General features: G+C 37.4%; 2 protein-coding genes across 6 annotated transcripts; one reads left to right on the plus strand and one right to left on the minus strand.

Moving 5' to 3' along the window:
- The first annotated feature begins 304 nt into the window (after nt 1-304).
- Nucleotides 305-14,273, plus strand: prlrb (prolactin receptor b). Of its 2 annotated transcripts, none has more exons than XM_026931055.3 (9): nt 305-459; nt 5,361-5,532; nt 6,754-6,886; nt 7,390-7,559; nt 9,133-9,314; nt 9,490-9,631; nt 9,888-9,984; nt 10,631-10,700; nt 11,862-14,273. In XM_026931055.3, exons 2-9 carry the CDS (start codon nt 5,466-5,468, stop codon nt 12,546-12,548), a joined length of 1,548 nt encoding a protein of 515 aa, XP_026786856.2. In that variant the 5' UTR covers nt 305-459; nt 5,361-5,465; the 3' UTR covers nt 12,549-14,273. The 2 variants fall into 2 exon arrangements, with proteins under 2 accessions (XP_026786856.2, XP_026786855.2); XM_026931054.3 differs by having other exon boundaries at nt 5,358-5,532; nt 11,862-14,272.
- Nucleotides 14,274-15,512: 1,239 nt separating this feature from the next.
- On the minus strand, nt 15,513-24,786 carry LOC113537140 (selenocysteine insertion sequence-binding protein 2). 4 transcript variants are annotated; one of them, XM_026931473.3, is made up of 18 exons: nt 24,596-24,786; nt 23,562-23,655; nt 23,278-23,476; nt 22,999-23,071; nt 22,676-22,872; nt 22,476-22,566; nt 22,269-22,393; nt 21,419-21,559; nt 21,134-21,217; nt 20,956-21,066; nt 20,128-20,251; nt 19,760-19,926; nt 19,503-19,653; nt 19,214-19,358; nt 18,846-19,066; nt 18,228-18,382; nt 17,011-17,179; nt 15,513-16,671 (listed from the first exon to the last, which is right to left on the minus strand). In XM_026931473.3, the coding sequence occupies exons 2-18, from the start codon at nt 23,579-23,581 to the stop codon at nt 16,544-16,546; spliced, it is 2,301 nt and encodes a 766-aa protein (XP_026787274.3). In that variant the 5' UTR covers nt 23,582-23,655; nt 24,596-24,786; the 3' UTR covers nt 15,513-16,543. The 4 variants fall into 4 exon arrangements, with proteins under 4 accessions (XP_026787274.3, XP_026787277.3, XP_026787276.3 ...); XM_026931476.3 differs by lacking the exon at nt 24,596-24,786 and adding an exon at nt 24,175-24,325; XM_026931475.3 differs by lacking the exon at nt 24,596-24,786 and adding an exon at nt 23,772-24,089.
- Between the last annotated feature and the right edge of the window lie 2,150 nt (nt 24,787-26,936).

The following is a 26,936-nucleotide window of genomic DNA, read 5'->3' on the forward strand; positions in this document are numbered from 1 at the left end:
AGCTAGATTTTTCCTCCATTCAGTGGATATTACAGGTACTAATAAACGTACAGTACAGTGATTTATTCAGGTAATGCATTGGTTTACCAGGGTTCTGAAAAAAAGATTTTTTATTTATTCCATGACAATGTGCTGTGTAGATATAAGACCGTCCCTGTGCATGTGTACTAAATGTGTGTTAAATGCAGCTGGGTGGGACAGTAAGTAAAGGATTATTTCAGGACAGGACTGTAGGTGTCGCTTTTGTCTCCTTTTGTCACCTACTTTGTTCCCACTTCCTTCTTCAGGACTCCACAGTGGGTAAAAAAGCTCCTACTGATTTCTATTTCCCTGATCGTCCTGTCAGCATGTAGCGTCACACACACCCACACACACACACACACACACACACATAGACACGGCAGTTTACTGGCTTTTACAGAAACTACAGCTGGATACTGGGGGATTTACATAACCACGGTAAACTCAAATTTTCTATTGCATAATGTCAAAATTTTAATGTGTAAATGTGGCTCGGTTTATTTTCCCTCCTATCAGTAGTTGTGAAGTGTGCTTTCATTTGCTATTATGTATCATGCAAGTTGGAAATGAATGTAAATGTATGATCGAAATGTGTGTAAATATATAATGGCTTTGTAGTTGTTTCCAGTGTGTTATTAATACTCCTGGGACGTGAGTGTTTGAAGTCCTTCTGTTAGCTGGCTGTTTCGTGTGGGTTTTTTTTTTTCTTGTTTGTTTGTTTTGTTTTGTTTTCTGAACAACTTACTATAATAATGCTGTAATAATAGTTCTATACATGATTTCATAAGTAATTAAGTGTTTATTATGTGATCATTTCATTGTAATAAATGATTATGTGTGTAACAATGGAATTTTCAACAAGGCAAAAATATATAAGTGTCAGGTGTCCACATACTTTTGGCCACATAGTGTACCTAATAATGCCTGTGACTAAAAAAAAAAATTATTATTAGAATTTATTATTATTAGAATTTTCACCCCTAAAAATACACTTAGAAAGACTGGATAAGGTGACTATTTTTTTTTTTTTTTTGCCCATGATTGTTAGTTCAGGAGCTACAAATCACAGGCTGTGCACTATATACTACTCGGATTTTTGACAAGTATTTCAGCTTAGTCATTATTAAATGTAAATTAGGGGTTCTCTAAATTTGTGAGGCCAGGGACCCCTTAACTGTAAGTAATTTAAAAAAACCCATAACAACATAATGCTATAAACCCATAACAACATGCTATATTTGATTAGTTGAACATAATCTAACTAATCAAATATAGCATCATTATTTAAATATTTACAATCATATCCTGATTATTGATTGGCGCCTTAGCAATTTTATTCCTGTACACATTTTTTTATATCAAAACTGTCATTAGATTCAAGCTGACATTATTTATTGATCACCTTTCTTTTTGAGTTATTGAGGTTTGAATTAAACCCATTCAGTTCAAGTGAACAGTCAAGTTGGCTAATATAAAACTTAATAATAAATAAATAAATAATTTTAATGGTAGTTTGTGATTTCCACCACTGTCACAAAATAAGGAAACAGATCCCCTGGTTATGCTTCACAGACCCCTGCAGGTCCCCAAATCCCACTTTGAGAACCCTGGACTTAAATGACAAATTACCATGCCAGAACATCTTTGCTTGGTGAAATTTATTATTATTATTATTATTATTATTATTATTATTACTTTTTAGAAAATTCAAACTAGCATATTCTAGTGTATCATCCTGGTATTAATAATAGATTTTCTCACTGAATTTTCCAGTGTGAACACACTACTCATACTAATAGCTTATTGTATAAAGTAAGCAATTTGAGACATAGCTTCTTTCTGTTCCCAAATTATGGGGCTCTGTCCCAAACCACAAACTAAAATACTAAATTGTAGATCATACTATTGTTTTATTAATAGTCAGAATATATTATATAATAGTTTGACAGGCTATCTAGTACATGGTTTTGCCCATACCTATGGTGGCACACTTTTACGGCATAGGTGCACATTACAATATAAATATGTGTTTATACAGTCATGCGATAACTGTGATTACAGACGACCTACAGACAATGTCTTTTGGAGGGCTTGAGGTTAGTCCTGGTTCACCCAGACTACTTGTAAATGTTGCCGTGCTCTTCTGTGTGAGCCAAAGAGCTATAAATAATTAGTGCCAAGACGTGGTAAATAATTCACACCTTTTCAAACATGAATGCTCACTCACACATTTGATTATTTGAGAAGCAACTGAAGATCTGTGGGTATGTGCAAGAGAGACGGGGTGACATAATTTTGTTGTGTAAATGTTAATTGACGTCAGGTTAGTAGGCAGCTGTCTGTGCCTTAAGCTGAAAACACTGAGTTTACATGACAAATGTATACACCATGATGTCAAGTATGGAAGAGGTGAAAACCCTTGTGCTTCCAGTCTATGAGAACTGCTCCATTGACCTGAGCACACCATGTGACTACTTAGACATGCCACTGTTTTACAAACCTGTGAGCTGAAGATAGAAAGCTATTATGATTAAATATTTCCAAGCAGAGCGTTAAATTTAAATTGTACTTTACTTCCTCTTCAGGATAAACGAGCATTACCTTTTTTTAAAGACTGCATATGATTTGTTTTAACATTTCTTTAGCCTCTGAGATTTTTTCCAGATAGAATTAGCTGAATCAGTTTACAAATATACACTCACTGAGCACTTTATTAGGAACACTATACTCTCTTTTCTCTCAAAACAGTTCTTCGTGGCATGGATTCCACAAGATGTTGGAAACATCCCTTTGAGATTCTGACATTTTATCATGCAATTCCTGCAGATTTTTCAGGTGCACTTTCACGCTGCGAATCTCCTGTTCTGCCACATCCCAAAAGTGTTCTATTAGATTCAGATCCAGTGACTGGGAAGGCCACTGAAAAACACGGAACTCATTGTCATGTTCATGAAACCAGTTTGAGATGACTTTTGCTTTGTGACATGGCGCATTATCATGCTGGAAGTAGCCAATAGGAGATGGGTAAATTGTGGCCATGAAGGAATGCACATGGTCAGCAACAATACTCAAATAGGCTGTACTGTGGCATTCAAGTGATGACTGATTGGTATTAACGGGTCCAAAGTGTGCCAAGAAAACGAGAGTCATCAGACCAAGGTTATGTTTTTCCAATCTTCAGCTGTCCAGTTTAGGTGAGCCTTTCTGTTCTTGGCTGACAGAAGTGGAACCCAGCGTGGTGTTCTGCTGTTGTAGCCCATCCGCCTCAAGGTTCGAAGTGTTGTGCATTCTGAGATGCTTTTCTGCTCACCACAGTTGTACAGAGTGGTTGTCTAAGTTACTGTAGCCTTTCTGTCAGCTCAAACCAAACTGGCCATTCTCTGCTGACCTCTCTCATCAACTAGGCATTTCCGTCCGCAGAACTGCCTCTCACTGGATCACATTTTTTCCCCATTCTGATGACTGATTTTAACATTCCCTGAAGCTGCTGGCCCGTATCTGCTAGTTTTTAATGCCTTGCACTGCTGCCACACGACTAGCTGATTAGATAATGAGTAGGAGTACAGTTGCTCCTAATAAAGTGTTCTGTGAGTGTATATTTGCTGGCCATCAGTGATCAGCTGTTGTATAACATATCTGAAAATCATTGGGGGAAAAAACGCAGGTTTCTAGGCCATCTTTCACAGGCCTGTAAGATTATTCTGTAACTTTTTCCATAAAGGAGGCTATACCTCTGGGCTTTCCATACCTCCATTGCCTTTGCCTATACAACAGACTTGGACATTTCCATGCACCCATAAACAATAAACTCAGCAATGTGTCTATTCTTGTTTTGAGATTAATTACAAACGTGAACACATGAATATGTAAGAGCAGACTGCTGGAGTTGATCCAACAGTTTTCACTTTTTCATCCAAAGCAGATTAATCTAGATTGACAGATTTGTATACTTCTTTTTCAGTTGTATCAATATATAAATAGATAACCCTTATACACCCATACATCCATGCAACTGACAGCACAGCAATGCATAAAATCATTCAGATACAGGTCAAGAGCTTCAGTTAATGTTCACATCAAACATTAGAATGGTGAAAAATGTGATCTCAATTATTTTGACCGAGGCATGGTTGTTAGTGTCAGACGGGCTGGTTTGAGTATTTCAGAAACTGCTGATCTCCTGGGAATTTCACATATAGCAGTCTCTGGAGTTCACACAGAATGGTGGGAAAAACAAAAAACATCCAGTGAGCGGCAGTTGTGAGGGTAGAAACGCCTTGTTGAAGAGAGAGGTCAGCGGAGAATGGCTAGACTGGTTTGAGCTGACAGGAAGGCTAAGGTAACTCAATAACCACTCTGTACACCCGTAGTGAGCAGAAAAGCAACTCAGAATGCACATGTTGGATATTGAGGCAGATGGGCTGCAACAGCAAAAGACCACAGCAGGTTTTACTCCTGTAGCCAAGAACAGGAATCTGAGGCTACTGTGGGCACAGGCTCACCAAAACTGTACAGCTGAAGATCTTCATCCACTCATTGAATGGTTCTTGTTTTTTTGCACCCATACTGATGTTTGATGTGAACTTTAACTGGAGCACCCTGTCCAGCTGTCCCCCGCCTTGTGGCCCGAGTTCCTTGGGATATTCTCCAGGCTTCTCCTTGACACTGTGCAGGATAAGTGGTGTAGAATGGATGGATGGATGGATAATTGGCTGATTAGATCATTGTTTGGCTGATTAGATCATTGCTTCAATGTGAGTGTACATTCTTGTTTGATACCTTAACAAAGTTGCACATGTATCCCTCAAAAAATTTTCAAAATGGAGTTAATTGTGTTCTGCATTCAAAATCTGGGATATTTTTTATAACAAAACCCCGATTGATTCTTTTTTTTTTTTCCCAGACATTTTGATAGCTCTTTGACAAGCTTGTCTGTTTAGGTACTGTTAGAGGGTCCCCTAACAAACTCTGTGTTCTTGATTTATGACATACAATCCCAATTAAGCCCATTTCAATTCCAGGTTGTAACACTACAAGGGGTTGAATATTTATGCAAGGCACTGTACATGCATTATAAATGCCCATAATGCACCTTTTATCAAAAGTTTTTGTTGTGCAAGAATAACACAGTTCCACAGCTATACAGTAATAACTACTATCACTTATGGCTAATTTTATACAATACGTATACAGTATATATCTGAATGTTCTGCTCCAACATTTACAAATCCACCAAGCAGATTTCTTTATTGTTGTCAATGAAAAGTGCCCCCCAGGCTTATCTCAAGCCAAATTGCAGTGGTGTTTACACATGCTAAATGCTTGTTTTCCACTAGTAGACTGATATTTGGTGTCAAAACAGTCCTGCTGAGCTGGTGATGTGCTCCGTGTAGACACCTCCTCAACTCGGCGAGCGTCTGCGTCTCAGCTGGGCCTCAAGCAACATGCAGAGTGACGCTTCACGAGTCCTGGCTGCAATGTTTCTACTTTACTGGATTCCACCTTGTGTGTGTGAGTGACAGTTTTTAACATGCAGCAAAGGAGGTTAAAACACATAGATCAGAAATGCAAGAATTGGCTATACAGATGAGTTTATCTGTTAAGAATGGATTTGCTGTGTGAGCTGACGCAGCATACACTCGTAGACATTGGTTAAAGGTGTAAACAGTTTAGGGTTCCATTCAGCTTGCTGCCCAACAAACTTTCTTCATATTTCAAATGGAAATGGAGTAAAATGGATTGGATGTGCTGTGCATAAACCATGCAGGGCTGCTCACAGTACAGACAGGAATATGGTGTCATTGGATTTTAAAAAGCAAATCAAAATCTATTGCCAATTTTTATGTCAGTGATGGATGTCAAAGCATATGGCTTTCATTGTGGCTCAGCAACAATACATGACGAAAACTGAGCCGTAACATATAAGGATTTGGACATTAATATAGAAACCTGAAATCAGAGGGTTGGCAAATTGCCTTCAAATGATCTAAGATATCCTTTAAAAAAATAATACGGTATTAAGCTAACTTTGTGTATGATCAAAAATAACAATTTAGACAGACAGCTTGTAATGCACTTTAAAGGTAAATGGATACATTAATGGAAAATTCTTTGGTTCATTTGCTACTATAATCTACATTTACCAGATGTTTTACATACATGGCATCCTGATCTCAGGTGTGGAAACTACTCGAGTAATTGTATTTTGTTACTGAACTTATGTACTATTTTGAAGAATTGTGTTGAATTTGGCAAATTAGCTAGATTTGCAATTTACCTACTTAAATTACCTAGTTAATATCTAGTTCAGTTTTTTAAATTAGTTTGCTAAATTATCTAGCTTGTTAAGTTTTGTAAATTAGCTTGTTAAATAAGCTAACTGGTTAAGTTTTGTAAATTAGCTTGTTAAATTATCTAGCTTGTTAAGTTTTGTAAATTAGCTTGTTAAATTAGTTAGCTAGTTAAGTTTTATACATTTGTTAAGTTGCTAATGTGCCTTATCTTTCATTCCAAAAAGGGTTATTATAAGCATATTAGCAACAAACCAATTTCTAGGTTTGTCTGAGCTAGACGAACTTGTGATCAGTTTTACTTGAGTAAGTTTAAATGTAGATATGTTTTGCCTTTCACTCAAGTCGATTTCTGTAAGTGAGATTATGAGTAAGACCCATACTTTTGTCTGTACTCCACCTCTGCCTGATCGTAACTACACTGTATGGTGGGGTTGCACAGGTCACTCAACACCAGGACGACCCAAACTCACAGGTTGTCGATCTCCTGATAAGGAGACCTTCAGCTGCTGGTGGGAGCCTGGCTCAACTGGTGGACTGCCAACTACTCACCGTCTATTCTACAGAAAAGAGAGGTAAGATGGTTACATTTTAAATTTTACCCAGTCTGCAACTCAATATGCTCCTTAATTATTTACGTTAATCTTCCTGTAATTCAGGTGGTCTTAACAATTTGCATATTGTCTATAGTCCCACTTTTCACCCCAAACATAAATAATGGTTGTTGATTTTGATGGGCATTCCCGTATTTAATGTTTAAACATGGGTCGTGAATGTTTTTGCCTCTTATGGCGGTAAACCATGGCAGCCCTCAGGACACATTTGAGAATAACATGCCCAGTACCAGCACTGGAATTATAACCTGCATACATGAAAATTGTGTACAGAACCAATTTTATTAAAAGCATATCTTCACATGATGTTTTTCAATACATGTTAACATGGCATGTTGTGAAAACCTTGTTTTAAATGTTTAATAAATGCTCACTTCGGTACAAATATGCATCTCATCACCTGACATTTAAAATAAAATACTTTTTTTACTCTCAATTGAATATTAATCTCTTTGATTTTGCAGATCTGAAAAGGTCTTTGAATGTCCAGACTACCACAGCGCAGGGAACTACTCATGTTTCTTTGACAAAGCCCACACATCCTTATGGATCTTTTATAATATCACAGTCATGGCCTCTAATAGCTACGGCAACACCTTTTCTGAGCCAGTAGAAGTGGATGTCATGGATATTGGTCAGTTCATTTTGTGTGCATGTGTGTGTAGATGGGAATTCAATATAGCACTCGAATCAGTTAATCCTGTTAAAGTATTCAGCATTAACATAATAAAGTGTGATGTATTAACATCTCCAGGGCATTGCTTTTATGACTGCTAAAAAAAAAGTGGCTTCAGTCAAGCTGGGCCTGCCACAGGGGAAAAAAAAAAAACAAAAAAAAAATTTAATATGTTTTTCAGACAATGCATTTAAATGGAATACTGACAATAATTGTGCTTTTAGTTAGATGAGTTTAAATACACCTCAATAGGGCTAGTAATACAGTTTAATTCTCTTTTGGTCAATACAGAAGTAATAAAACCTGCCCCCTTTCTGAAATATAACTGTTTTGTATGCAGGGTGCAATAACCATTGAATTATGTGTACTGAAACTTTAGAAAGAGAATATTGCAATAGTCTTTTGCAATTTGGTGCATAAAAAGTAGCATGTCATTGCACTTTGAATGAATGTATTTTGATTCACATTTCTCTTGGATAAGCTACATTATAACACAGATGAATTCTCGATAGGTCAGAAGGTGTTGATTAATTTTCTATAAATTATGGCTCGGACAGTAGTTCGGGTTGTAAAGCAAATCACAGATTATATCGATGCACTTCTATTTAAGCAATATTGCATGAGTGCAGTTATACTGAAAACTTTATATCGTATAATAATGATTTGTACATTCCTGTTAAATGTGCTGTAGTAACCGTTTAAAACTATCGCTAGAATTGGAATTTTATGTGCCAAACACAGATGAGTGGAGTGATACAAACAATGAAATGTCCCAGCGTGGTTGTACTAAATATAATCACTTTTGGAACGCCACATATCCAGTCAAATTAGTGGATCGGAACTGTTGTATAATATGCGATAATTTAAATGAAAAAAGTATGTTTTTCTTTAATAATTAAAGAAAATGTTAGAAAATAAATGGTAAATTGCTGTGGTATAAGAGGAGTAAAACACTTTGGGGCATGCTGTTAGTGTAAAATAATCAACTTTGGGGTGGTAATAGTAATTCCAGTTTGTGTTGGGCCGCATCACACCACCCTTTTCCTCGAACGTCGGTCATATTTTATTCCTTAATTAATGTTAAATAAACATTGAGTGCTGTAACTATTGTGAGTGCAATGATCACTGGAAATGGAGTGATGGTGTTAGCTCATACCTTTATTCATAACTTTTTTTTTTCTAAACAAATTGTGTAATCTGTGAGAGAAAAGAGTCTTCTTTAAGCATTAAGTAAAACCATTAGTAAAATGATTAACCAAGTAAAATATATATATATATTATTACTGTATATTCATTATAGTACTACAGTACATGTAATCCATTAGTGTGTGTGTAATTAATTTGGAACTACAACAACAAATATGAGTTGGAATAAGTACAAATAATACAATTAAATTCATCCAAGTCAGAGAAATTGAATTACTGTGAATGGAAACGGTGGCATTTAGTTATTGGCCGAGTCATTGGCTATTTAACAAATTCTATAGACCTTTTAATGGTTTCTTCATTAATATTATTATGTTTCATGCAGTCCAGCCTCACTTGCCAGAAAACATGACTTTGACTCTAATGGGACTGAAGGACAACCCGTATTTTCTGGTGAAGTGGGAGGCCCCGCATGACATCGACACTCGTTCAGGCTGGGTTACTCTCAAATATGAAGTGCGAGTAAAACAGGAGCATAGGGGCCAGAAGCAAGTCAGTGATTGGGAGGTGTGTCCCAAATATTCAAAATCCTGCTGTAATGGCACTGCAGCTTCCTGTAGTTTAATGTAATTTCATTTTAATTAAATCACAATATTAACATTATTTGCAATTATGCTCAGTGATTTTTTTTTCTTTTGATTGAAGCAAATGGATGATTTGGACCTGAATTTTTGTTTTATAGGTGTACAGTGTTGGTAAGCAAAAGGAACTAAGTATCTTCAGTCCTAAACCTGGAGGAAATTATACTATACAAGTACGCTGTAAACTAGACCAAGGCCTGTGGAGTGAATGGACTCTTCCAATGTTCATCCAAATGCCAAACAGTAAGAGCTGAGCACTATCTGACACACTAGTTCTGTTTTTATTCATGCTGATATCTTACACATATCTGCCACAATGCGAACCCATACTGAATACTGTTACTGACGTTAAACACATACATCTCACATAACAGCAAGAAATGTCTCTTATTGGTAGACTCATTTACCTAATCCTGATTCTGACAGTTCCTACAGGTTTGCTCAAATATTTGTAATCTGCATGTCATTAATGGACTTGATTCTATTCATTTTTTTGCAGACTCAGTAAAAGAGAAGCCAGTTTTCATCTTCATAGCTATTATTAGTGCATTCATTGCCTTGGTCACTGTTGGAATATTAACAGCCAAAAGAAAACAGTAAGCATTACACAATTCTTTTTTCCCTTCAAAACTAATTCATACCTTATATAGTTACAAGATTTATGTTGTTCTTTGAATATGTATACACAAGATAAATTCTCAGTGCAACCTAATAACTAACTCATAAGCATATAGAGACAACAACAGCACTTATACACATCTTGAAATAGTTTGCAATCTTTTTACCATGTGACTCTTTATTGCTGCGGTCTCAGTCCTGGACACTTTTTTAATGTTTAAAGGAATAGGTCTGAATTACTTCTTAACTGAAGTGTAACCAGTCAACCAAGCTATTATTTGAGGTCATACTGTTTTTATAGTTTTGACCTTCAGGGGCAAGGTTGAGTTGCTAACAATCAAAAGGTTCTCAATTCACATTATCACTGTTTTTTTTTAAGTTAAGTAATACAGCTTGAAAAACACAAAGCTTTAGTATAGCTGGCAATTTCACAAAACATTATTCAATGTAGAACTGTATCCTCACATACTGTGTTTTCTGGCTCTAATACAAAACAAATAAAGCAAACAATGAAACCAAAAACTGTCTTGGTTGATCAAACACACCTGGCATAAGAGGGAAATAATGTAAATTTATGGTCAAAACTTTCATTTAAGTTAATGTTTTGCTTTTTCTCTCCTCCAGTGTTAAGCATTTCTTACTGCCCCCTGTTCCAGGACCAAAGATCAAAGGCTTTGATAGCCAACTTTTAAAGGTAGAACAAAATCTCCAAAGCATACACTCAGTATCAGCGTAGCTTCATAAACATTGCTAGCTTTTATTCCGACTGATAAAACATCATAGAACCTTTTATATTCTGGTGTTTTAAAACTGGCTGAACAGTATGTAAAACTAATAGTATGATAAACATACGGCCCAATTTAATGGATTTTGGGATACCAATGTATCTGCTTACAAATTCACATTTTCAAGGTGGCATTAAATGACATGCATTAGCACACAAGCATTAAGTTATTTGACTATAGAAAGACTAATGATGTGTTTAAAACCTTAATTGTGTTAAAACCCGTTTAAACCTCCCATTCTCTTTGACTTTTGCTGGTATGTTTTTATATTTTAAAAAATAGCCTACCGTGTTTTAAAAAGCTCAGGGACACGTCACAACTGGAGTTAATGGTAATGTGGTGGTACTGTCTAGCCAGTAATAATAATCGGGCAAATTATGGGGGGGTGCAGGAAATTAAGCAAAGTTCAGGGAATGTAATAATAGCATGGCACAATGGTGAGAATATTAATGATGTAATGTAGTCTCACACTGAATTTTTAAGCATTTCTCTGTAAAGCAGGCGAGCTCTTTCACTGATATGTATAGAAATGTACAGTATATACATACCTTTGCTATTAAAGCAAAATTTTATTTTACTAGGCTTGACTGTATTATATGTTTTTGCAAGAACGAAACGATGATATTTTGACAAACAAAAAATATTGAAATCTTATGGTCTGGCCACTCATTTTTTATTAGTTCTAAGAACAGACATATCAACAGAAGCATCATATTTTAATGATATCAATGTTGAGAACTGTATCATAACATCTAAGCTAAATGGTATAAATTTTTGTTTATAAATTTTTGGCCCATATTAAAGAAAAAATTGTTGGCGCATATTTAATATATTAAATATAAAGTGCCTCCCACCTACTAAATCCCATGTATGTCTGGGGTATAATGCTAATGATATAACTATTACATATCTATTACTGTATGCTGTTATATATATATATATATATATATATATATATATATATATATATATATATATATATATATATATATATATATATATAGTGTCACAGGTTTACTGTTAAATAAGTTCATAGCACAAGATCATATATTATGTGCTATCATTCACAGACAGTAAAGCCAGAAGATATATTCAGTACCTTCAACTTCCAGGGCATCCTTCCAGCGCCAGAGTGTCCTGACAAGGTGGAGTATCTAGTGGTGCTTGACAGTGAGGAAGACGGTGAGAATCCTGGAAGTAAAGATTGTGAGGAACGACAAGTGACAGACCAGAATACATCTGATCAGAAGACACGGAATAAGCTTAACATCACTGATCACAGTGATAAATGGAAATTACCAGCACACAACTGTCAAGATTCTGATCCTGAATCGCAACACTCAAATCATTTCAGCACATGCAACGTGCTTCAGCATAAAGCTGACATTTACCAAAATGGCCCTTGGGTCATATGTCACAAAAACATGGCGAGGAGCTCTCAGACAAGCTGTACATGCAGCGTTGAGGAGAATGAAATCAGCGTCACTCCTGATGGACTGATGAAGTGTGCTGAACAAAAGCAGAGGGCAGACTGTAAGCAGAAGCTCACAATAGAACAAGCGGAAGACTACAGTAAAGTCAGTGGGATTTACAGAGAAACTGTCCTTGTGATTCAAAAAGACAGCAGCCCTGTTCAGAGACACAAAAAGAGGAACAATGATTATCCAAGCAAAAAGATCAAGACTGAAATCACTTCCTCAGCTAAAGATTCCACAGATACTCAGGAATACGTGGCTACACTGCAGGATACGTTTTGAACTGGGAAATCTGAGATTAGGCCCACGATCCAAATTCAGACTTTTTTGTTACTTATATCTCAGAAGTTCCAGCTGGAATAACTCTGTGAATGTTTCTGTGCATTGTTATTAGTAATACAAATAGTACTAATACTTTGATCAGTCCTGGCATAGACAATGTTTGCTTTATTACCAACAGACTTTGAATGAAAAAATGATCTATCCACATACACACACCGTATCTACATCTACAGATCTAATATACCAGCCTAGACCAAAAAATGTCAGCACATAAATATTAACTGTAGGTTTAAACCTACAGACGACCACTGTGACCAAATCAGCACTTTGAAATTGTACCAGTTTAAAACACTAATTTAACAGCTACATATTTAGTGATAGTCCCAAATACCAAGTATGGCAACAGTAGCAAATCTGCTCATGTTTTGCACAGTAAGTGGAGTAATTTTATTAGCTCTCTTATCAATTGTGTCAACCATTATTAATTATGCCTCAAATCTGATTGGTCAGAAGGTGTTGATTAAGTTTCTAAAACAGCAGTTCTGACAATAGTAGGACCAGCTGTAATTCAAATCACAGGTTTATATTAATGTGTTTGTTCTAATGCATTATCTTTTCTTTAGTAACAGAGAATTCACAAGAACACCACACCATCTCAGACTCCATCATTCATTCTCTGTACCACTTATCCTACACAGGGTCGTGGGGTAACCTAGAGCCTATCCCAGGGGACGCGGGGTACAAGGTGGGGGGACACCCCGAAACCCATCGCAGGGCACAGTCACACACATACTACGGACAATATAGAGATGTCAACCAGCCTACAACACGTCTTTGCACTGGGGGAGGAAACCGGAGTACCCGGTGGAAAACCCAGAAGCACGGGGAGAACATGCAAACTCCACACACACAGGGCGGAGGCGGGGTTTGAACCCCCAACCCCAGGGGGTGCGAGTCAAATATAAATGTCTAATTGTTGATTTGAGGGAGGAGACAATTATTTAACATTTATGGAAGGACTGTCCAGTGTCAGTGCTTTGTAACTGCACTTTTTGGTTTTTCAGCAACATAACAAGCAGAGTATTTTTTTTTTTTTTTTGCATTATTAACATCAAGAGAAAATAAAAGCGAAGCTGGGGAGGGAATGACTGTTTATAGCTGCTGTAACATAAGTGATAACAGGAACTAAATTGTCTTGCAGACTTTCCACAACATTAAATGTAATTATTTACTGATAAAACATATGTCATGTTGTTAATTAATAATTCAGTTGTAAACATTGGAAAACTGCTGTGATTTAAAAGGAAAAACACTTCAGGCATACCCATTGTGGTTTATTCCTTAATTCCTCACTGAGGAGTGTTGTGAGTTTGCTTTGTGAGTTTGCTTTTTTATTCCATCAGCTACTTAATACTCATGTTTCCTCTCTCTGGTAGCTTTACGCTTCTATCCCCAGGGTGTTTACCCAAAATAGCTACACATGCCTGACTAATTTTGCCTTTAAGTGCAAACACATAATAAATCCATGAAAATGCATAGGCTTAAATTTTGTAGTATGGTCTTCACTACCATGAAACAATAAACGTTTTGCAGAGAAATAAGAGTACAACATTCTTCCAGCCAATGAATTATTGCCACCCCTGGTAATACAGTGCACCAGCATAATATATCCATTACCTGTATTAATAAGCAGCCATGATGTTGTTCAAGCTTTGCTTGTTATACAGGAAAAGGTGATAGAGGATCATGTAAGGATAATACAGACGGACATGTTTAAATACATTTTACAGTTTGGATATGACTTTGTTACAGCCAATAATAATAATGATGTTATTAGACACACGTATCTAGTGCATTTTGTGACTCAGAACAGCATGAATTCACCTGTGCATGGATTCTACAGGTTATTGGATGTGCAAGACAGAAATTATTACATCGCAGTTTTACACAAAAAATCTTCAATAATGTTGCTATCAGAGGACAGAACAGGCCACTGCCATGTTTTCCGAAACACCTGCTAGTACTCTTCTCACCAAACAGGCTCCATGGACTCTCAGGCTGCATTCAACGAACCTCAGATGTGGGAAGTGGGATCCCAGAATGAAGTAATTTTTTGACCTCCATGCATTTGCGCTACAAAGTGAGAAAAAAAAAATGGATGCCTCCAAGTTCATCTTTTGTTATCATCAAGCTAGCCAGTTAACTGTGATGAGTGATGTATATTTTCCTCCTCAAAACAGCAAAAGTGAATATGTCTGTATGTTGATTGATCTAAAGCAAGTACTTGTATATACAGCGTAACTCATTTAAAGGTAAGAGGTGCTATTTTGTTTACTGTTCATGCAGTAAGCAGCAATTATGATTTGACATCTCTTGCTGAACTCGGGGTTGAGTAGACCATCCCGTGTTCCTGAGTAGGAATTTTGAGTTGAGGGGGCATTTTGTTTGTTTTTTGCCAATAGGAGATTGGAAATTACAAGTTACAACTTTTAGCTAAATGCAGCATTACTACTTGCACCAAATTCTGAACTTTCATCTGCATGGTGCAAAAAGAACCTGGGTTCATCCGACACCTCAATGGTTCAGTTTTAATGTTCCCTTGCCTACTAGACATGCGTTTTCTTGTTTCTTTCTTGTTTTTTTCACTGACATTAGCACCTGATATGCTTCAACTGCTATAACCCATCTAAGGCAAACTGGTTTATTCTGAGATGAGCTAAATTCACAGCATGGTTTGGACAATAATAGAACTTTTATTGGCCAGAGCCACCAGTTGATGATGCAGAGAACATGGTGCAAAAGTGACCAGATGCTGTCCAGCAGACATATCCTGCTCCCTGGAGCACACAAAGCTGATTTATACATTTGGAGAAGGAAAAGAAAAGAAATTCAGATTCATACATGACTTACAAGATTTATACAATGACATTAAAATGCTTCTGGAGAAACACAAAGACTTGCAACTTGTTTTAACTAAATATTTTAATGGGACTTGAAAACAAGTGGCTCATTGGCTACATTACTTTAGAGGCAGTGATATTTCGTTTTAACGTCTAAGACGTTTTAATATTTTCATGTGCAAATTTGTAAAAATATTAATGATCATGAGATCTGTGAATGTTTAATTCACAATTAGGGGTGCAACGATATGGTGCATCATCATAAGTCTCTCGATTCAATACATCTGTATATTGAAAAATACATTCAACACGCTGCATAATAAAGTAGGCTATTTCTCATAACATTTAAACTTAAGCCCACACTGAAAAAATAGCTTAAACTTTATCTAAAATCAAATGGGGCTATGAGTGTTTAAAAATAAAGCACACTTCTCCTAAGCACACTATTTTTCACAAGCTAATACACTTAATTGCGTACTAACACATTACGCCGAGAAAAGCAGCAAAGGCTGTGAAAATTCCCCCAGGTCTCCTATATGAGCACTTTGGCTTCCCTGTAAGACAACGCTGACGGACAGGAAGTTGTGGACTGCAGAATATGTGCACAATACACCAGTGTTATTACTACAAACACACCTGACATTATTCTTCTGTGTCAGTGGTGGAGAACGCAGGATTCAAAAACATGTCTAGTGCTAAAGAGAGCTACTTGCCCTTGACTGACAGCACAAGCTAACAGCATGGGAATTTAAAAAAAGAACTACACTAAAAACCCAGTGCTTCAGACACGCCCACTTGAGAGTCATACCAGCTTGGCCAAACAGCTAATGTTTAATTAGACATGTTTTAATTTTGTTACATTCTAATTCACAGCTTTTGTTTTATTATATGCTGCTAACAATCTGCATAGATCATTGCAATAATGTTAAATGTTCTAATCAAATAGAAACCTAAGGCACATTCACGCAATGCTTACATTTGTTGTATTGAATATGTATCACATTGAGACATCACCGTATCGCATCGAATTAGAATTTTGTGCGTCATTACACTCCTATTCACAATATAATAAATCTTTATTCAATGGGGGAATTATCAACTTCCTCCAACGTCATTCAGATGGTTGTCTGAATCTGTGCTGATGGTCACTGAAGCGAACTGCTCCTCGAAAGGCAGGAACTTGTGGTTGTAGTCTTTCTCCAGCATTTTCTTCCAAACTTTAACTAAAACAATACACAAGGACATGGACTATAAGAAAAATATTTTTTACAAATATTTTTTGCAACTGCCCCTTGCTGCAGAACCAAAAGTCCAGGGGGTGGGGTCAGACCTTATCCAGCTCGTCCTACCTGGGAGGAGTCGATCCAAAAGTTTGACGTTTCAGGATGGATAAGTGTGTTAGGTGTGCTGTTCCATGTTGTAAAGCATTTCATAGTTTCATAGGGTTAGGTTAGGGGTTGGGTTATAGGAGGAGTTGGATCAGGTCCAGCTCCAGCCCTTGGACTCCAGCCAAGGGACTTTTGGTTCTGCAGCAAGGACTAGCTAATTTTACTAAATCTTACTGTATTCTGGTTCTTCTGTCTCCAGGGTGTCTAATGGTGGCTCCATATGCTGCTGTGTCTCACTCTCCTCTCCTGGCTGCTCCTGTGAACTCACCTCAAGGTTGGTGATCATCATTTCATAGTCTTTCCTTGCCTGTGATGTGAGCTCTATCATTTTGTGGTAATGGTCCTGTGTGGGTGACAAGACAAACTGGTGTGTTAAAGAAGCATAAGAACGCTACAGGATGCACTGTAGAAGTGCCCGAGAACCAAAATAGGGAACCACTGATGCATTTAACGCACATTTCAGGCAACTGACAGGAACAAGCATCATTACTTTAGCTGTTTTAGAAACTCACTTCAGAATAACAGGTAACCGACCTTATTCTGTCTAACACAGTGTATGAAATATTTACTATTTATATATTTGTCACCAATTGACTGTAAAACCCACCCAATTCTTTTAGACCACTGATACATCACATGTCACGTGACTTTGGGGGCAGCCGTGGCCTAATGGATAGAGAGTCGGACTTGCAACCCGAAGGTGAACCTGAAGGTTGTGGGTTCGAGTCTCGGGTCCAGCAGGGATTGTAGGTGGGGGGAGTGAATGACCAGCGCTCTCCTCCACCCTCAATACGACTGAGCCACGACTGAGGTGAGACCATTGAGCAAGGCACCGAACCCCCAACTGCTCCCCGGGCGCCGCAGCAATAAAAAGGCTGCCCACTGCTCCGGGTGTGTGTTCACGGTGAGTGTGTGTTTGTTCACACTACTGTGTGTGTGCACTTGGATGGGTTAAATGCAGAGCACAAATTCCTAGTATGGGTCACCATACTTGGCCACAAGTCACTTCACTTCACTTCAGGACTCTGCGAGTCCATTTACATTACATTTCTCATAAACATGTTTAATAAACAGCAGGAACACACTTTTCTAACTATGCACACTTTCTAAAGACAGAAAATGGCAATATAAGAATATTCAGATTATTAATTGCATGTCTTAAGGCTTGGTTTAGCACTTGACCAATGCTAGTGTAAGCATTTCTACATCTATATGATACACATCGTAGAACCAGCTACACAGACATGTTTACATGTAATGTCTTTCAGCAACAAGTACATCTTACATTTTGTCTAGACAACAATTTATTATACAGGAAAGAGCAACAAGACTACCATGGCTTCCATTTGTGGAACTGTACTGAAATGGAAGCAGGATATAAGCTCCCATACCTGCGCTCCATCATAGTTGAAGATGCCCACCAGACTGACGGGAACAGCTTTGTTCACACAGCGACCCAAAGCCTTCCTTGACAAGGCAAAGACGAAGGGAACACCTTGTTCCAGACATGTATCAATGATTGTGTGAAGAGCCTCATCGAGACCACCTGCACAGGAAAAACACAGTGTGTGAATGTCTTTAGAGTCCATACACTCATGGAAAATCATTTACTTTGTTTACTTGCCTGGTTTATCTGAAGGTTATCTGAAATTTAGACTTCTAGGAAAGACTCCATATGTACAATCTAACAAGCTCACGAACATAACGCAATTTTGAGCAAAAATACATCTGTCACATGCTAACTGTTTATTGATACCCCAACATCTGCCATTACTAATATAATAACTTCTATTATTAGTAAGTGTGGATTCAGTACAGGGATATCCGTCAAAAGTTTTGGCTGTTGTAATCTCACAAATGCTACAGATGCAGCAGATAGAGAATATGTTGTAAAAGTACTGGAGTATCTTCAGAGAAGTGATAGGTTCACAAACTGTGCATAAAAGAGCATCACAACATCACTTTCTAATCTATACACATACACTAAACAGGTCTGTGTGTCCGCATACCTTTGGACTGCACACGTTCACAGTTGGGAGAGATGATGACACACTTGACTTTCCTGAGCTTCAGGTGTTTCAGCACCTCCCTGAGACCCATGACCAGCCGCCTCTTCATTCTGGCCTTCATGGGATCTTTCTGGTAAAGCCGGTCCTGGAACCTCACCAGCTCCTTCAGCAGAGTGGTCACACACTCATCTACGTCCTTACTTAGCATCTGGCTGCAGTAGCTGTTAAAATTAAGATAAAAAATATATATACCTGGTCAGATATTTCGGTCAGATAGCCCTTTAAATATCGCATTTCTGTTAAGCACATATCTACTGGGTTTCATGCCTTAATCTGACATTTGTGAAGAATTTATTTTTTTCCCTTACTCTCTGAATTTCCTGCTATGGATTTTCGGATGATTGGGGTTGGAATTTGAATTCCAGTTTTTAGACGGTGCATTTTCTTCTGCAAGGGTCTTCAGGTCTTCAGGTGAACCTGTTCGATCAGCCTCCTCAGCACCACTTTGGTCACCTTACATCAAAATGAACCCACAGGTCGTCAATGCTCTTACTCCTAATGATTCCTTTAAGACGAATAGCAATAGTCGAAATCTAAATCTTAACTTTAGATAGACACACAGAATGGCATGTGTATAGCACATGAAGACATGGTTACTTGTTGGTTCAAGACACTGCTGCGCTGAACTGCTCTCAGAAAGATTCTCACTGGCTTGTGGCTCTTGACTGACTTCACTAGTCATTCGCGTTGGATCTCTTTCTTCAAGCAAGCGATTCTGTTTCCTTTCTTCTCTCTCCTTCAAAATGACCTGCGCAACAGCCAGTACATGCGATTTATAATTGTGTGGTATGATATATAAAGACCTTACAGGTTCTTTAGACTGTTAAATAAATAAATGGCTATAAATAATTTACTCTTTTAAGAGGCGTAGGCTTTTTAGCTTTAGGAACCTCTCGCTGTTTTCCCTTTTTCACTAAAGGGCAGGTGGAATCCAAAGGGTTGTGTGCTATCCTCTCTTGCTGCCATGAATGCTTCTTTTGAGCTGTTGGGTCCTTGTGGACAACCGGTAGGGCTCCTCCCACTGAAATAAACATGGAGGCAATAGCAAACTTTAAGCATAACAGTAAATTATTGAAGTTAATAAATTATTAATTATAAGCTAAACTATTCAAACAGTATTCCAAGAATAGCCCCATTTTACCTAATAGTTACAGAAATATTTCCATTATTTGTAAAGGGTGTGCAAACACTCTTAATCAAACGGCTCTCTTCACAGAAATACCTGAAAGGGTTAGTGGTTTAACATCTTGTCTGGACTTTTGAGACTGTTGTTTCTGCTCCAGAACTGCCAGCATGTTCCCAAGATCAAGCTGAACAAGTGCCTTGCTCTTCTTCTGACCTACTGGCTGGTGATCAGATATAATATAATGTGACGTGAATACAACACCGAACAATTTCTGACAATTTATTGGGGCCATAGAGTTTTATTCCTGAAGTGTGGGTGTGTTTTTTGTTTTGTTTTTTAACAGAAATTCTCATCAGAATTAAGCTGACATTATGTGTAGGCCTACTTACTTCTAAGGTTAAACCATTCAATTAAAGTGACTAATAACCATAAATACAAGATAATAAATATAATAACTTTGACAATGCTGGGTTGTGATTTCTCCCACTGTAACAAAATTTAAAAAATAATAATAACAAAATAAATTCCCTGAACCCTCTTTAATGAGAACTAAGATTATTAGAAATTAGTTAATAAATAGCAAAGCATAAAATATTTTATACCATATAGCAAGTTAATAGGAGAATGTACATCAGTAAGCATATTTTCTGCCAATATATGGTCATTATTTAACCATAACAAATAACAGATGACTCTGAATTGCAGTTGGAAGATTTAATTACAGTAGGGATTCTATCATTCTCTCTTTTCACTCTGGATATTTCGTTTTAGTTTACTTTGTATTAGTTTCTGAAAGGAGTGTCTCTCTATGCACTATTAAAGATTTCAGCAACCCATTAGATTTAGTGTTATACCTTGTGTGTTAGACAATCTTCTATATATACTTTCTACAAAGGATCAAGTAATGATAAATCCGCATCCAACCTGCACTTTCTTTGAAGCAGCAGACCCAGACTTCACATCAGCGGCTTTGCTTTTGTTTATATTCTCCGATTGCTGAACTGACCCATCTTTCTCAGGTATCCCAGTATTCTCCTGTGTAACAGAGACAAAACGTGAGGACCAAACAAAGCATTGTGTCATCTTACTTTAAGGGTATTACCTGTATTCCGGGATTTGAGAAATGCCTCTGTCCTTTGTTAGGATTGACAGAAGCAAAAGAGAGATCTGGGAACTCCTCTTCATCCTATAGACAAAATAATATTAGTAAAGTCTCTCCACTGCTTTCTAGGTTAAAGTTCAACTGGTGTCACTAACACACACAAAAAAAATCTCATGTCAAATCAGAAAGCATGAAATAACAATACAGTAAAACATACAAGTCTTTTAAAGCTTGAGATTTTGTGAAATAAGGTTGAATACATGAGCTAATGATCAAATTACTCACCTCAAACTTGGGAGGCTCCTGCTGTATGAGTAACACATTGTGTGTCTCCTGCTCTACATCCTCACACACTGGTTTAGATTTCTTCTTTTTCTTTCTTTTCTTCTTAACAGTTTGTTCAGCTTCTGGCTGACACACATCCTCCTTGATAGAAAATGTAAGGGTTAATATTTCCTTTAATTTTTAATATATTTTCTAAAGCATCTATAATGGCAGTCAGCTGTAGATCCACTGGGACACACCAAGAGTGCTTTCACATGTGCAAAAAAAAAAAAAAAAACCCACACACAAATGTGGTTTTAGCCCACTTCCTGGTAACACCTAGTGCACTTTGATTGCAGTGAGAATATAATTAAACCCTGATTCGAGTTTTGAACCAAGTTCATCAACCAAAGCAAACATGCCATGTATACGGGGTTGAGGGCAGCATGTATTTCAGATGTAAATTGGCTAAACTGACATGAGACAAGTCAGAAATGAGTGTCTCATGTCAAACCTCAAGTGCTGCTGAATTATGAAATAGTGAGTATATGGGCAGAACATCAAAAAAAAAAAAAAACAAACAAAAAAAACAACAAAAAAAAAAAAGGTCATATATGCAAATACAGACAAAATACTAATGTTCTGAAATAACAATTGTATTAAACATTATAATGTATTAATCTAATTTAACTTATTATTTATTGTAAGCACCAGTTCCAGGTTTCCTGTGGTTGATTTCCATGCGTTCTGCATGTACTTGCAAACAGTTCACTGAACATTTTCCATCCCCAGACTTCTCATCAGTGAATTTAAGATTAAAGATTTGTTTTCAGAATCTGCAAATGGACTACCAGGTAAAAATGCGCCTTACCTGAGAGGATGCATCTCGTGCAGCAGGACTCTTCTGCCTGACTTTAGGAGGCTGAGAGGCAATGCTGGCCCAGGATGTTGCTGGTGATCCATAAGGGTTTGGTAACACAAGCTCAATATCTTCACCTAAATAACGGAACTTATTACACAACTACAGACTTCCACACAAGCACACCGATAAAGGGTTGTGTAAAAATCTCATTTCTACCTGCTATGGCAGTCGATTTCTGTTGAATCTTTTCTGTTGAGGCGACATGCTGAATTGGTTTCTGTTTTGGTCCTTTATTTCCTGAAGTCTCCTAAAGAATATCAGCACCAGATCAGTTTTTATTCTGACCTTTTCATTTAACCACATATGTACCATGTATGTCAGAGTGTTCCTGCAAATCTTTCTGCCTCCCATTGCACCTTAACAATGGCTGCTGGTGAATCATGAAGAGCTGATGATTTGACTGAACCCCAGCACGGTCGAGCATCTGGGTTTGCGAGAGGCTTGGCGTCACTCAGCTCAGGAAAATCAGACAGTTTCACTTCAAATGTGCAACTTTTCGTAACCTCTGACGGTCTCTCTTCTGATTTTTGAGCAGGTCTGGCACTTCTATAACCTTAAAAAAAATATATATATAGAATTTTGGCCCTAAATAATGCTGGGAGAGATTATTTAGTGTTTGTCTAGGAATTCAGATATGTAGACCGCATGCATTCCAGGATGTCCTCGTTTAACAGATTACCTCCTCTGGCTGTGTCTGATGATTTTCTGTTTATTCTTCTTTTATTGTGTGGCTCAGATCTTTGCCTTGATGGCTGTGAGATTCAAACATTCAAACAAGAAATGATGAACTAATGATGAAGTAAAAGTGTTAAAACAGCATTCTTTAAGGATGTTAGTTACATCACTTTTTTTAATAAACTGAAAGTGTTATTGAATACAATACCACTATTCTGAGCTGAGTGTTAAGTTATACACAATATTTACAGTGACTGAAGAGGAGTGACAGACAGAGAAGGACCTTTCCCGTGTGCTCTGATGTGGCTCCCTTTTGGCCGGTGTCATTTCGGAGACTCCTGCTCCCTCCTGGATGCTGGAAGCTACTGGGAACGCGTCCCTTTGGTCCGTCGCAACCCCGACTGTCTGTTACTGATGACCGCTGTCTTCTCTCAAACCAGTTCTCAGTAGAGGACTGGCTCTGTCGATCTCTTGATAAAGGTCTGAAACATAAACCGTCAAATTATCAGATATTTAATTTATCCTCCATACCTCCATTTAATCATACTTCCAGTACAAAACACACACCTTCTCAAGCTTTCCTGCATTTTGAGCTCAGTTGTAATCTTGGTGTTGGGTCAGTCAGATCCCTGAATGCTTCTGATCCACAGGCATGATCAGGCTTTAACAGAGAAGAAGAAGGACAAATGTTATCATCTGACTCAGTTGATTTTTTCTTCTGTCCTTGTTTTCCAGATTCAACACAAGCTGAGTAGGACCCTAACACACCTAACTTACCTGGCCAGACAGCCAGCTGGTTCACGTGACTAGCAGGCTGCTGATATCAGATATTTAACTAGACATGTAGTTTATCAGAAAACTAAGTTTTACTAGCTAACTCGCTGCCTAACTTTATTCTGAAGCGTTATAGGGAACTAATAACCATTCTGTCGCTCTACAGTTAGCTAGCATGGCTTTTGTTTGTCACCAAATTTCTGCTGAATGTCACACTTTTGGCACTATTGTGAGCTAAAGCTGCCTGAGAGAGAAACACAAACACATTAGCTTCCTCAGCTAGCACGCTGAACAAATTCATAATATAATCTGAGCACTGCGCCATCTCTCAGCATGCAGTTAGCCAGCTACAAACACACACACACACACTCAGACCTGTCTTTTAACAGGCTGGATTCTGACTTACAGATTTTCGCTCTAGCACGCAGCATATTAATCATAAATATCCAGTAAGAGCAGTTCACAACTATCTGTCGAGACAGGTCAAACTTCACCACACAAATAACACCATCTGTTGAACCCGTATTTTGAAAAGTACAAATACCCGGAAGTGGCTGATGCCAAATTTACACACATTCTACTGTGCAAAAGAAGTCAAATAAGTATTTTTTAAAAATAAGAATAATTTTTAAAATGTTAATTAAAATAAATGAATCATCAACAAACAAACACAAATAAATAAACAGACAGACAGACAGATAGATAGATAGATAGATAGATAGATAGGCTCTGGGTTCACTGAAAATGAATGGGGGGAGACAAGGATAGAAAATTATTTTATTTTTTTTATATCAAATAAATAAATAAATAAATAAAAAGGTGTGTACATGACGGAGGAGCTCTTCTGGACTCCAAACAGCACCTGCCACTCCAAGAAAGCCCAGCAGTGTCTCCACTTCCTGCAGAGGTTAAAGAGAACAAACCTTCCCTCTCCCATCCTCAGCACCTTCTACAGGGGGACAGTAGAGAGCGTCCTGATCAGCTGTCTCACTGTTCGGTACAGGAACTGCACAGTCTCAGGCCACAAGACCCTACAGAGGATTGTAGGAACAGCTGAGAAGATCATCAGGGATCATCTTTATCCACCATCGATGCATCCGTGCCACCATGACCAGACTCCGCACCAGCGTCTAACCTGAGCCAGTCAGAACAACCCCGGCATTTCTACCTCACAGCACTCACATAGACCAGTCAAACGATTCCCAACACCACCGTCACTGCACATCAGCACTTTATAACGCTGCTATAAGATACTTTATTATGAGACTCTTTTGCTGCTACACTTCTCCTTATAGTCAATCATTTACAGACAATTATTTGGCTGGTTCTCCTATAAAACACTGTTCTGTTAGCCTGTCTAGTTAACATGCACTGTCCTGTGTTTTTATTGCCTCGGACTGTTGTGTACCTGCACTTTATGTAGTCCTGTATAATGTGCTACTCTAGTGCTATGTGTTGCACCGTGATCCTGGAGAAACGATCATTTATTTCAATGTATACTAGGTAAATAGAGGAATGGCAATAAAAACCTACTGACTGACTTGTTTACCTGCTTGTTAAGCTCTTGTAGATTCTGGATGACCAGACGTAATCACTTCTGTCTTGTTCCTGTTTAACTGGAGAAAGTTGTTCCATATCCAGCATTTAACGTCTCTAAGACAGTTAAAGAGTGTTTGCAGAGAGCCATCTCTCCAGGTTTGAATGGGAGATACAGCTGTGCACTTTCATAAGAAATGTATTTATAAATGATAGACCCAAGAGGAAGTATATACAAAGAAAACCAGCATAGGGCCTAAGATGGAGCTCTGAGTCTCTAGAGTTTACACAAAATGATGTGGAAAATAAAAACAGTGAGTAGCATTTCTGCAGGAGGAAATGCCGTGTTGCTGCTCTCATCAACACGGCATTTCCTCCTGCAGAATTAGAGGTTAGAGGAGATTACAGTACTCCAGGCTGCAGTAAATCAAACGCACCAGCCTTTACTACTATTTCTGACTTATTTCAAAGTTACTAAGTTGTGGACAAGACATATTTATCCAGTGATATCATGGCCATGCAGTAGGATCTCATTCCCATACATTAATAAGTGTTTGTGCATTATTTGTATTAAGAAGATTGCCTTGAAAAAGTATTCACGCCCCAATGTAATCTTTTTGATGTATTGCAAATTTAAGCATATCAGAATAGGATATTTTTTCTTCTTTGGTAATTTTGAAGTGACTCTCTACAGAACTAAAATTAAATAAATTATTTAAATGTTCTCAGACTTATTAAAAAAAAAAAGTCTAAAAACGGCCTAACTGATAAGTATTCACGCCCCTTATTTTTAGCCATCAAAATTAGGACTAGCATTCATTTTTCGAAAGTTACTACTCAATAGGTACACCTGTGCTCATTTTAAATCCAAATTCAAGTACTAACCATTTCGTACAGAAATGAAATGATGTTAAATGCATGTGAAGTAAACAGTAATGGCAGAAACACTGCAGGAGTTCATGACACTGCATGATTTACATTTACATGTTCCTCTGATTTACAGAATAATATTTATTATTAAATCCATTTCAGATGGTATGATTTAATTAGTAAGATTAAAAGTAGTAAATAAATAAATAACATAACATAACATAACAAAAGAAGAATTACACACTGAACACAGTTTATATAGCATATCCTTTACTCAGTAAAGCGTCCCTTGTGGGAAAGGTGTATGTTTTCTTTAAGAAAAGTAAAGAATTCTTTTTTAAATGTAATGTAGAGGCTTTTTGAAAATACCTAGACTGCTTTACAGTTAAGCCACTGGTAAAAAAATCAACATATCATTTGATCATCAGAAAAATCTTTGTATTTTTACAAAGGATTTAATTAGAAGCTATTTAATAGCCAAACATTTGCATTTTACACTTACCTGACATGCTTATCTCAAGCAACTTACAGCTGAGACAAGATACAGCTGAACAGGTGAATGTTAAGGGTTTGCTCACAACCAGTAACCCGAAGCCTTAACCACTGATCTACCATTTTCAGTGAGTTATATATATATATATATATATATATATATATATATATATATATATATATATATATATATAATGCAGATTATTGTGAAGATTACTGTGAATCTACAGAAATTTGTGAAGGTGGTTTATAGTGACACTCACCATGAGA

Source organism: Pangasianodon hypophthalmus, chromosome 24 (assembly GCF_027358585.1).
Source record: "Pangasianodon hypophthalmus isolate fPanHyp1 chromosome 24, fPanHyp1.pri, whole genome shotgun sequence".
Classification (NCBI taxonomy): domain Eukaryota; kingdom Metazoa; phylum Chordata; class Actinopteri; order Siluriformes; family Pangasiidae; genus Pangasianodon; species Pangasianodon hypophthalmus.

Coding starts and splice junctions, on each gene's coding strand:
- prlrb (XM_026931055.3), top strand. CDS start 5,466: ATGCAGAGTGACGCTTCACGAGTCCTGGCTGCAATGTTTCTACTTTAC. Junction 9,985..10,630: donor TTAACAGCCAAAAGAAAACA/GTAAGCATTACA, acceptor TCTCTCCTCCAG/TGTTAAGCATTTCTTACTGC. Junction 10,701..11,861: donor TTGATAGCCAACTTTTAAAG/GTAGAACAAAAT, acceptor TATCATTCACAG/ACAGTAAAGCCAGAAGATAT.
- LOC113537140 (XM_026931473.3), bottom strand. CDS start 23,581: ATGCAGGAAAGCTTGAGAAG. Junction 20,252..20,955: donor CTGCTTCAAAGAAAGTGCAG/GTTGGATGCGGA, acceptor TCTGATCACCAG/CCAGTAGGTCAGAAGAAGAG. Junction 18,383..18,845: donor TGAACGTGTGCAGTCCAAAG/GTATGCGGACAC, acceptor TTTCCTGTGCAG/GTGGTCTCGATGAGGCTCTT.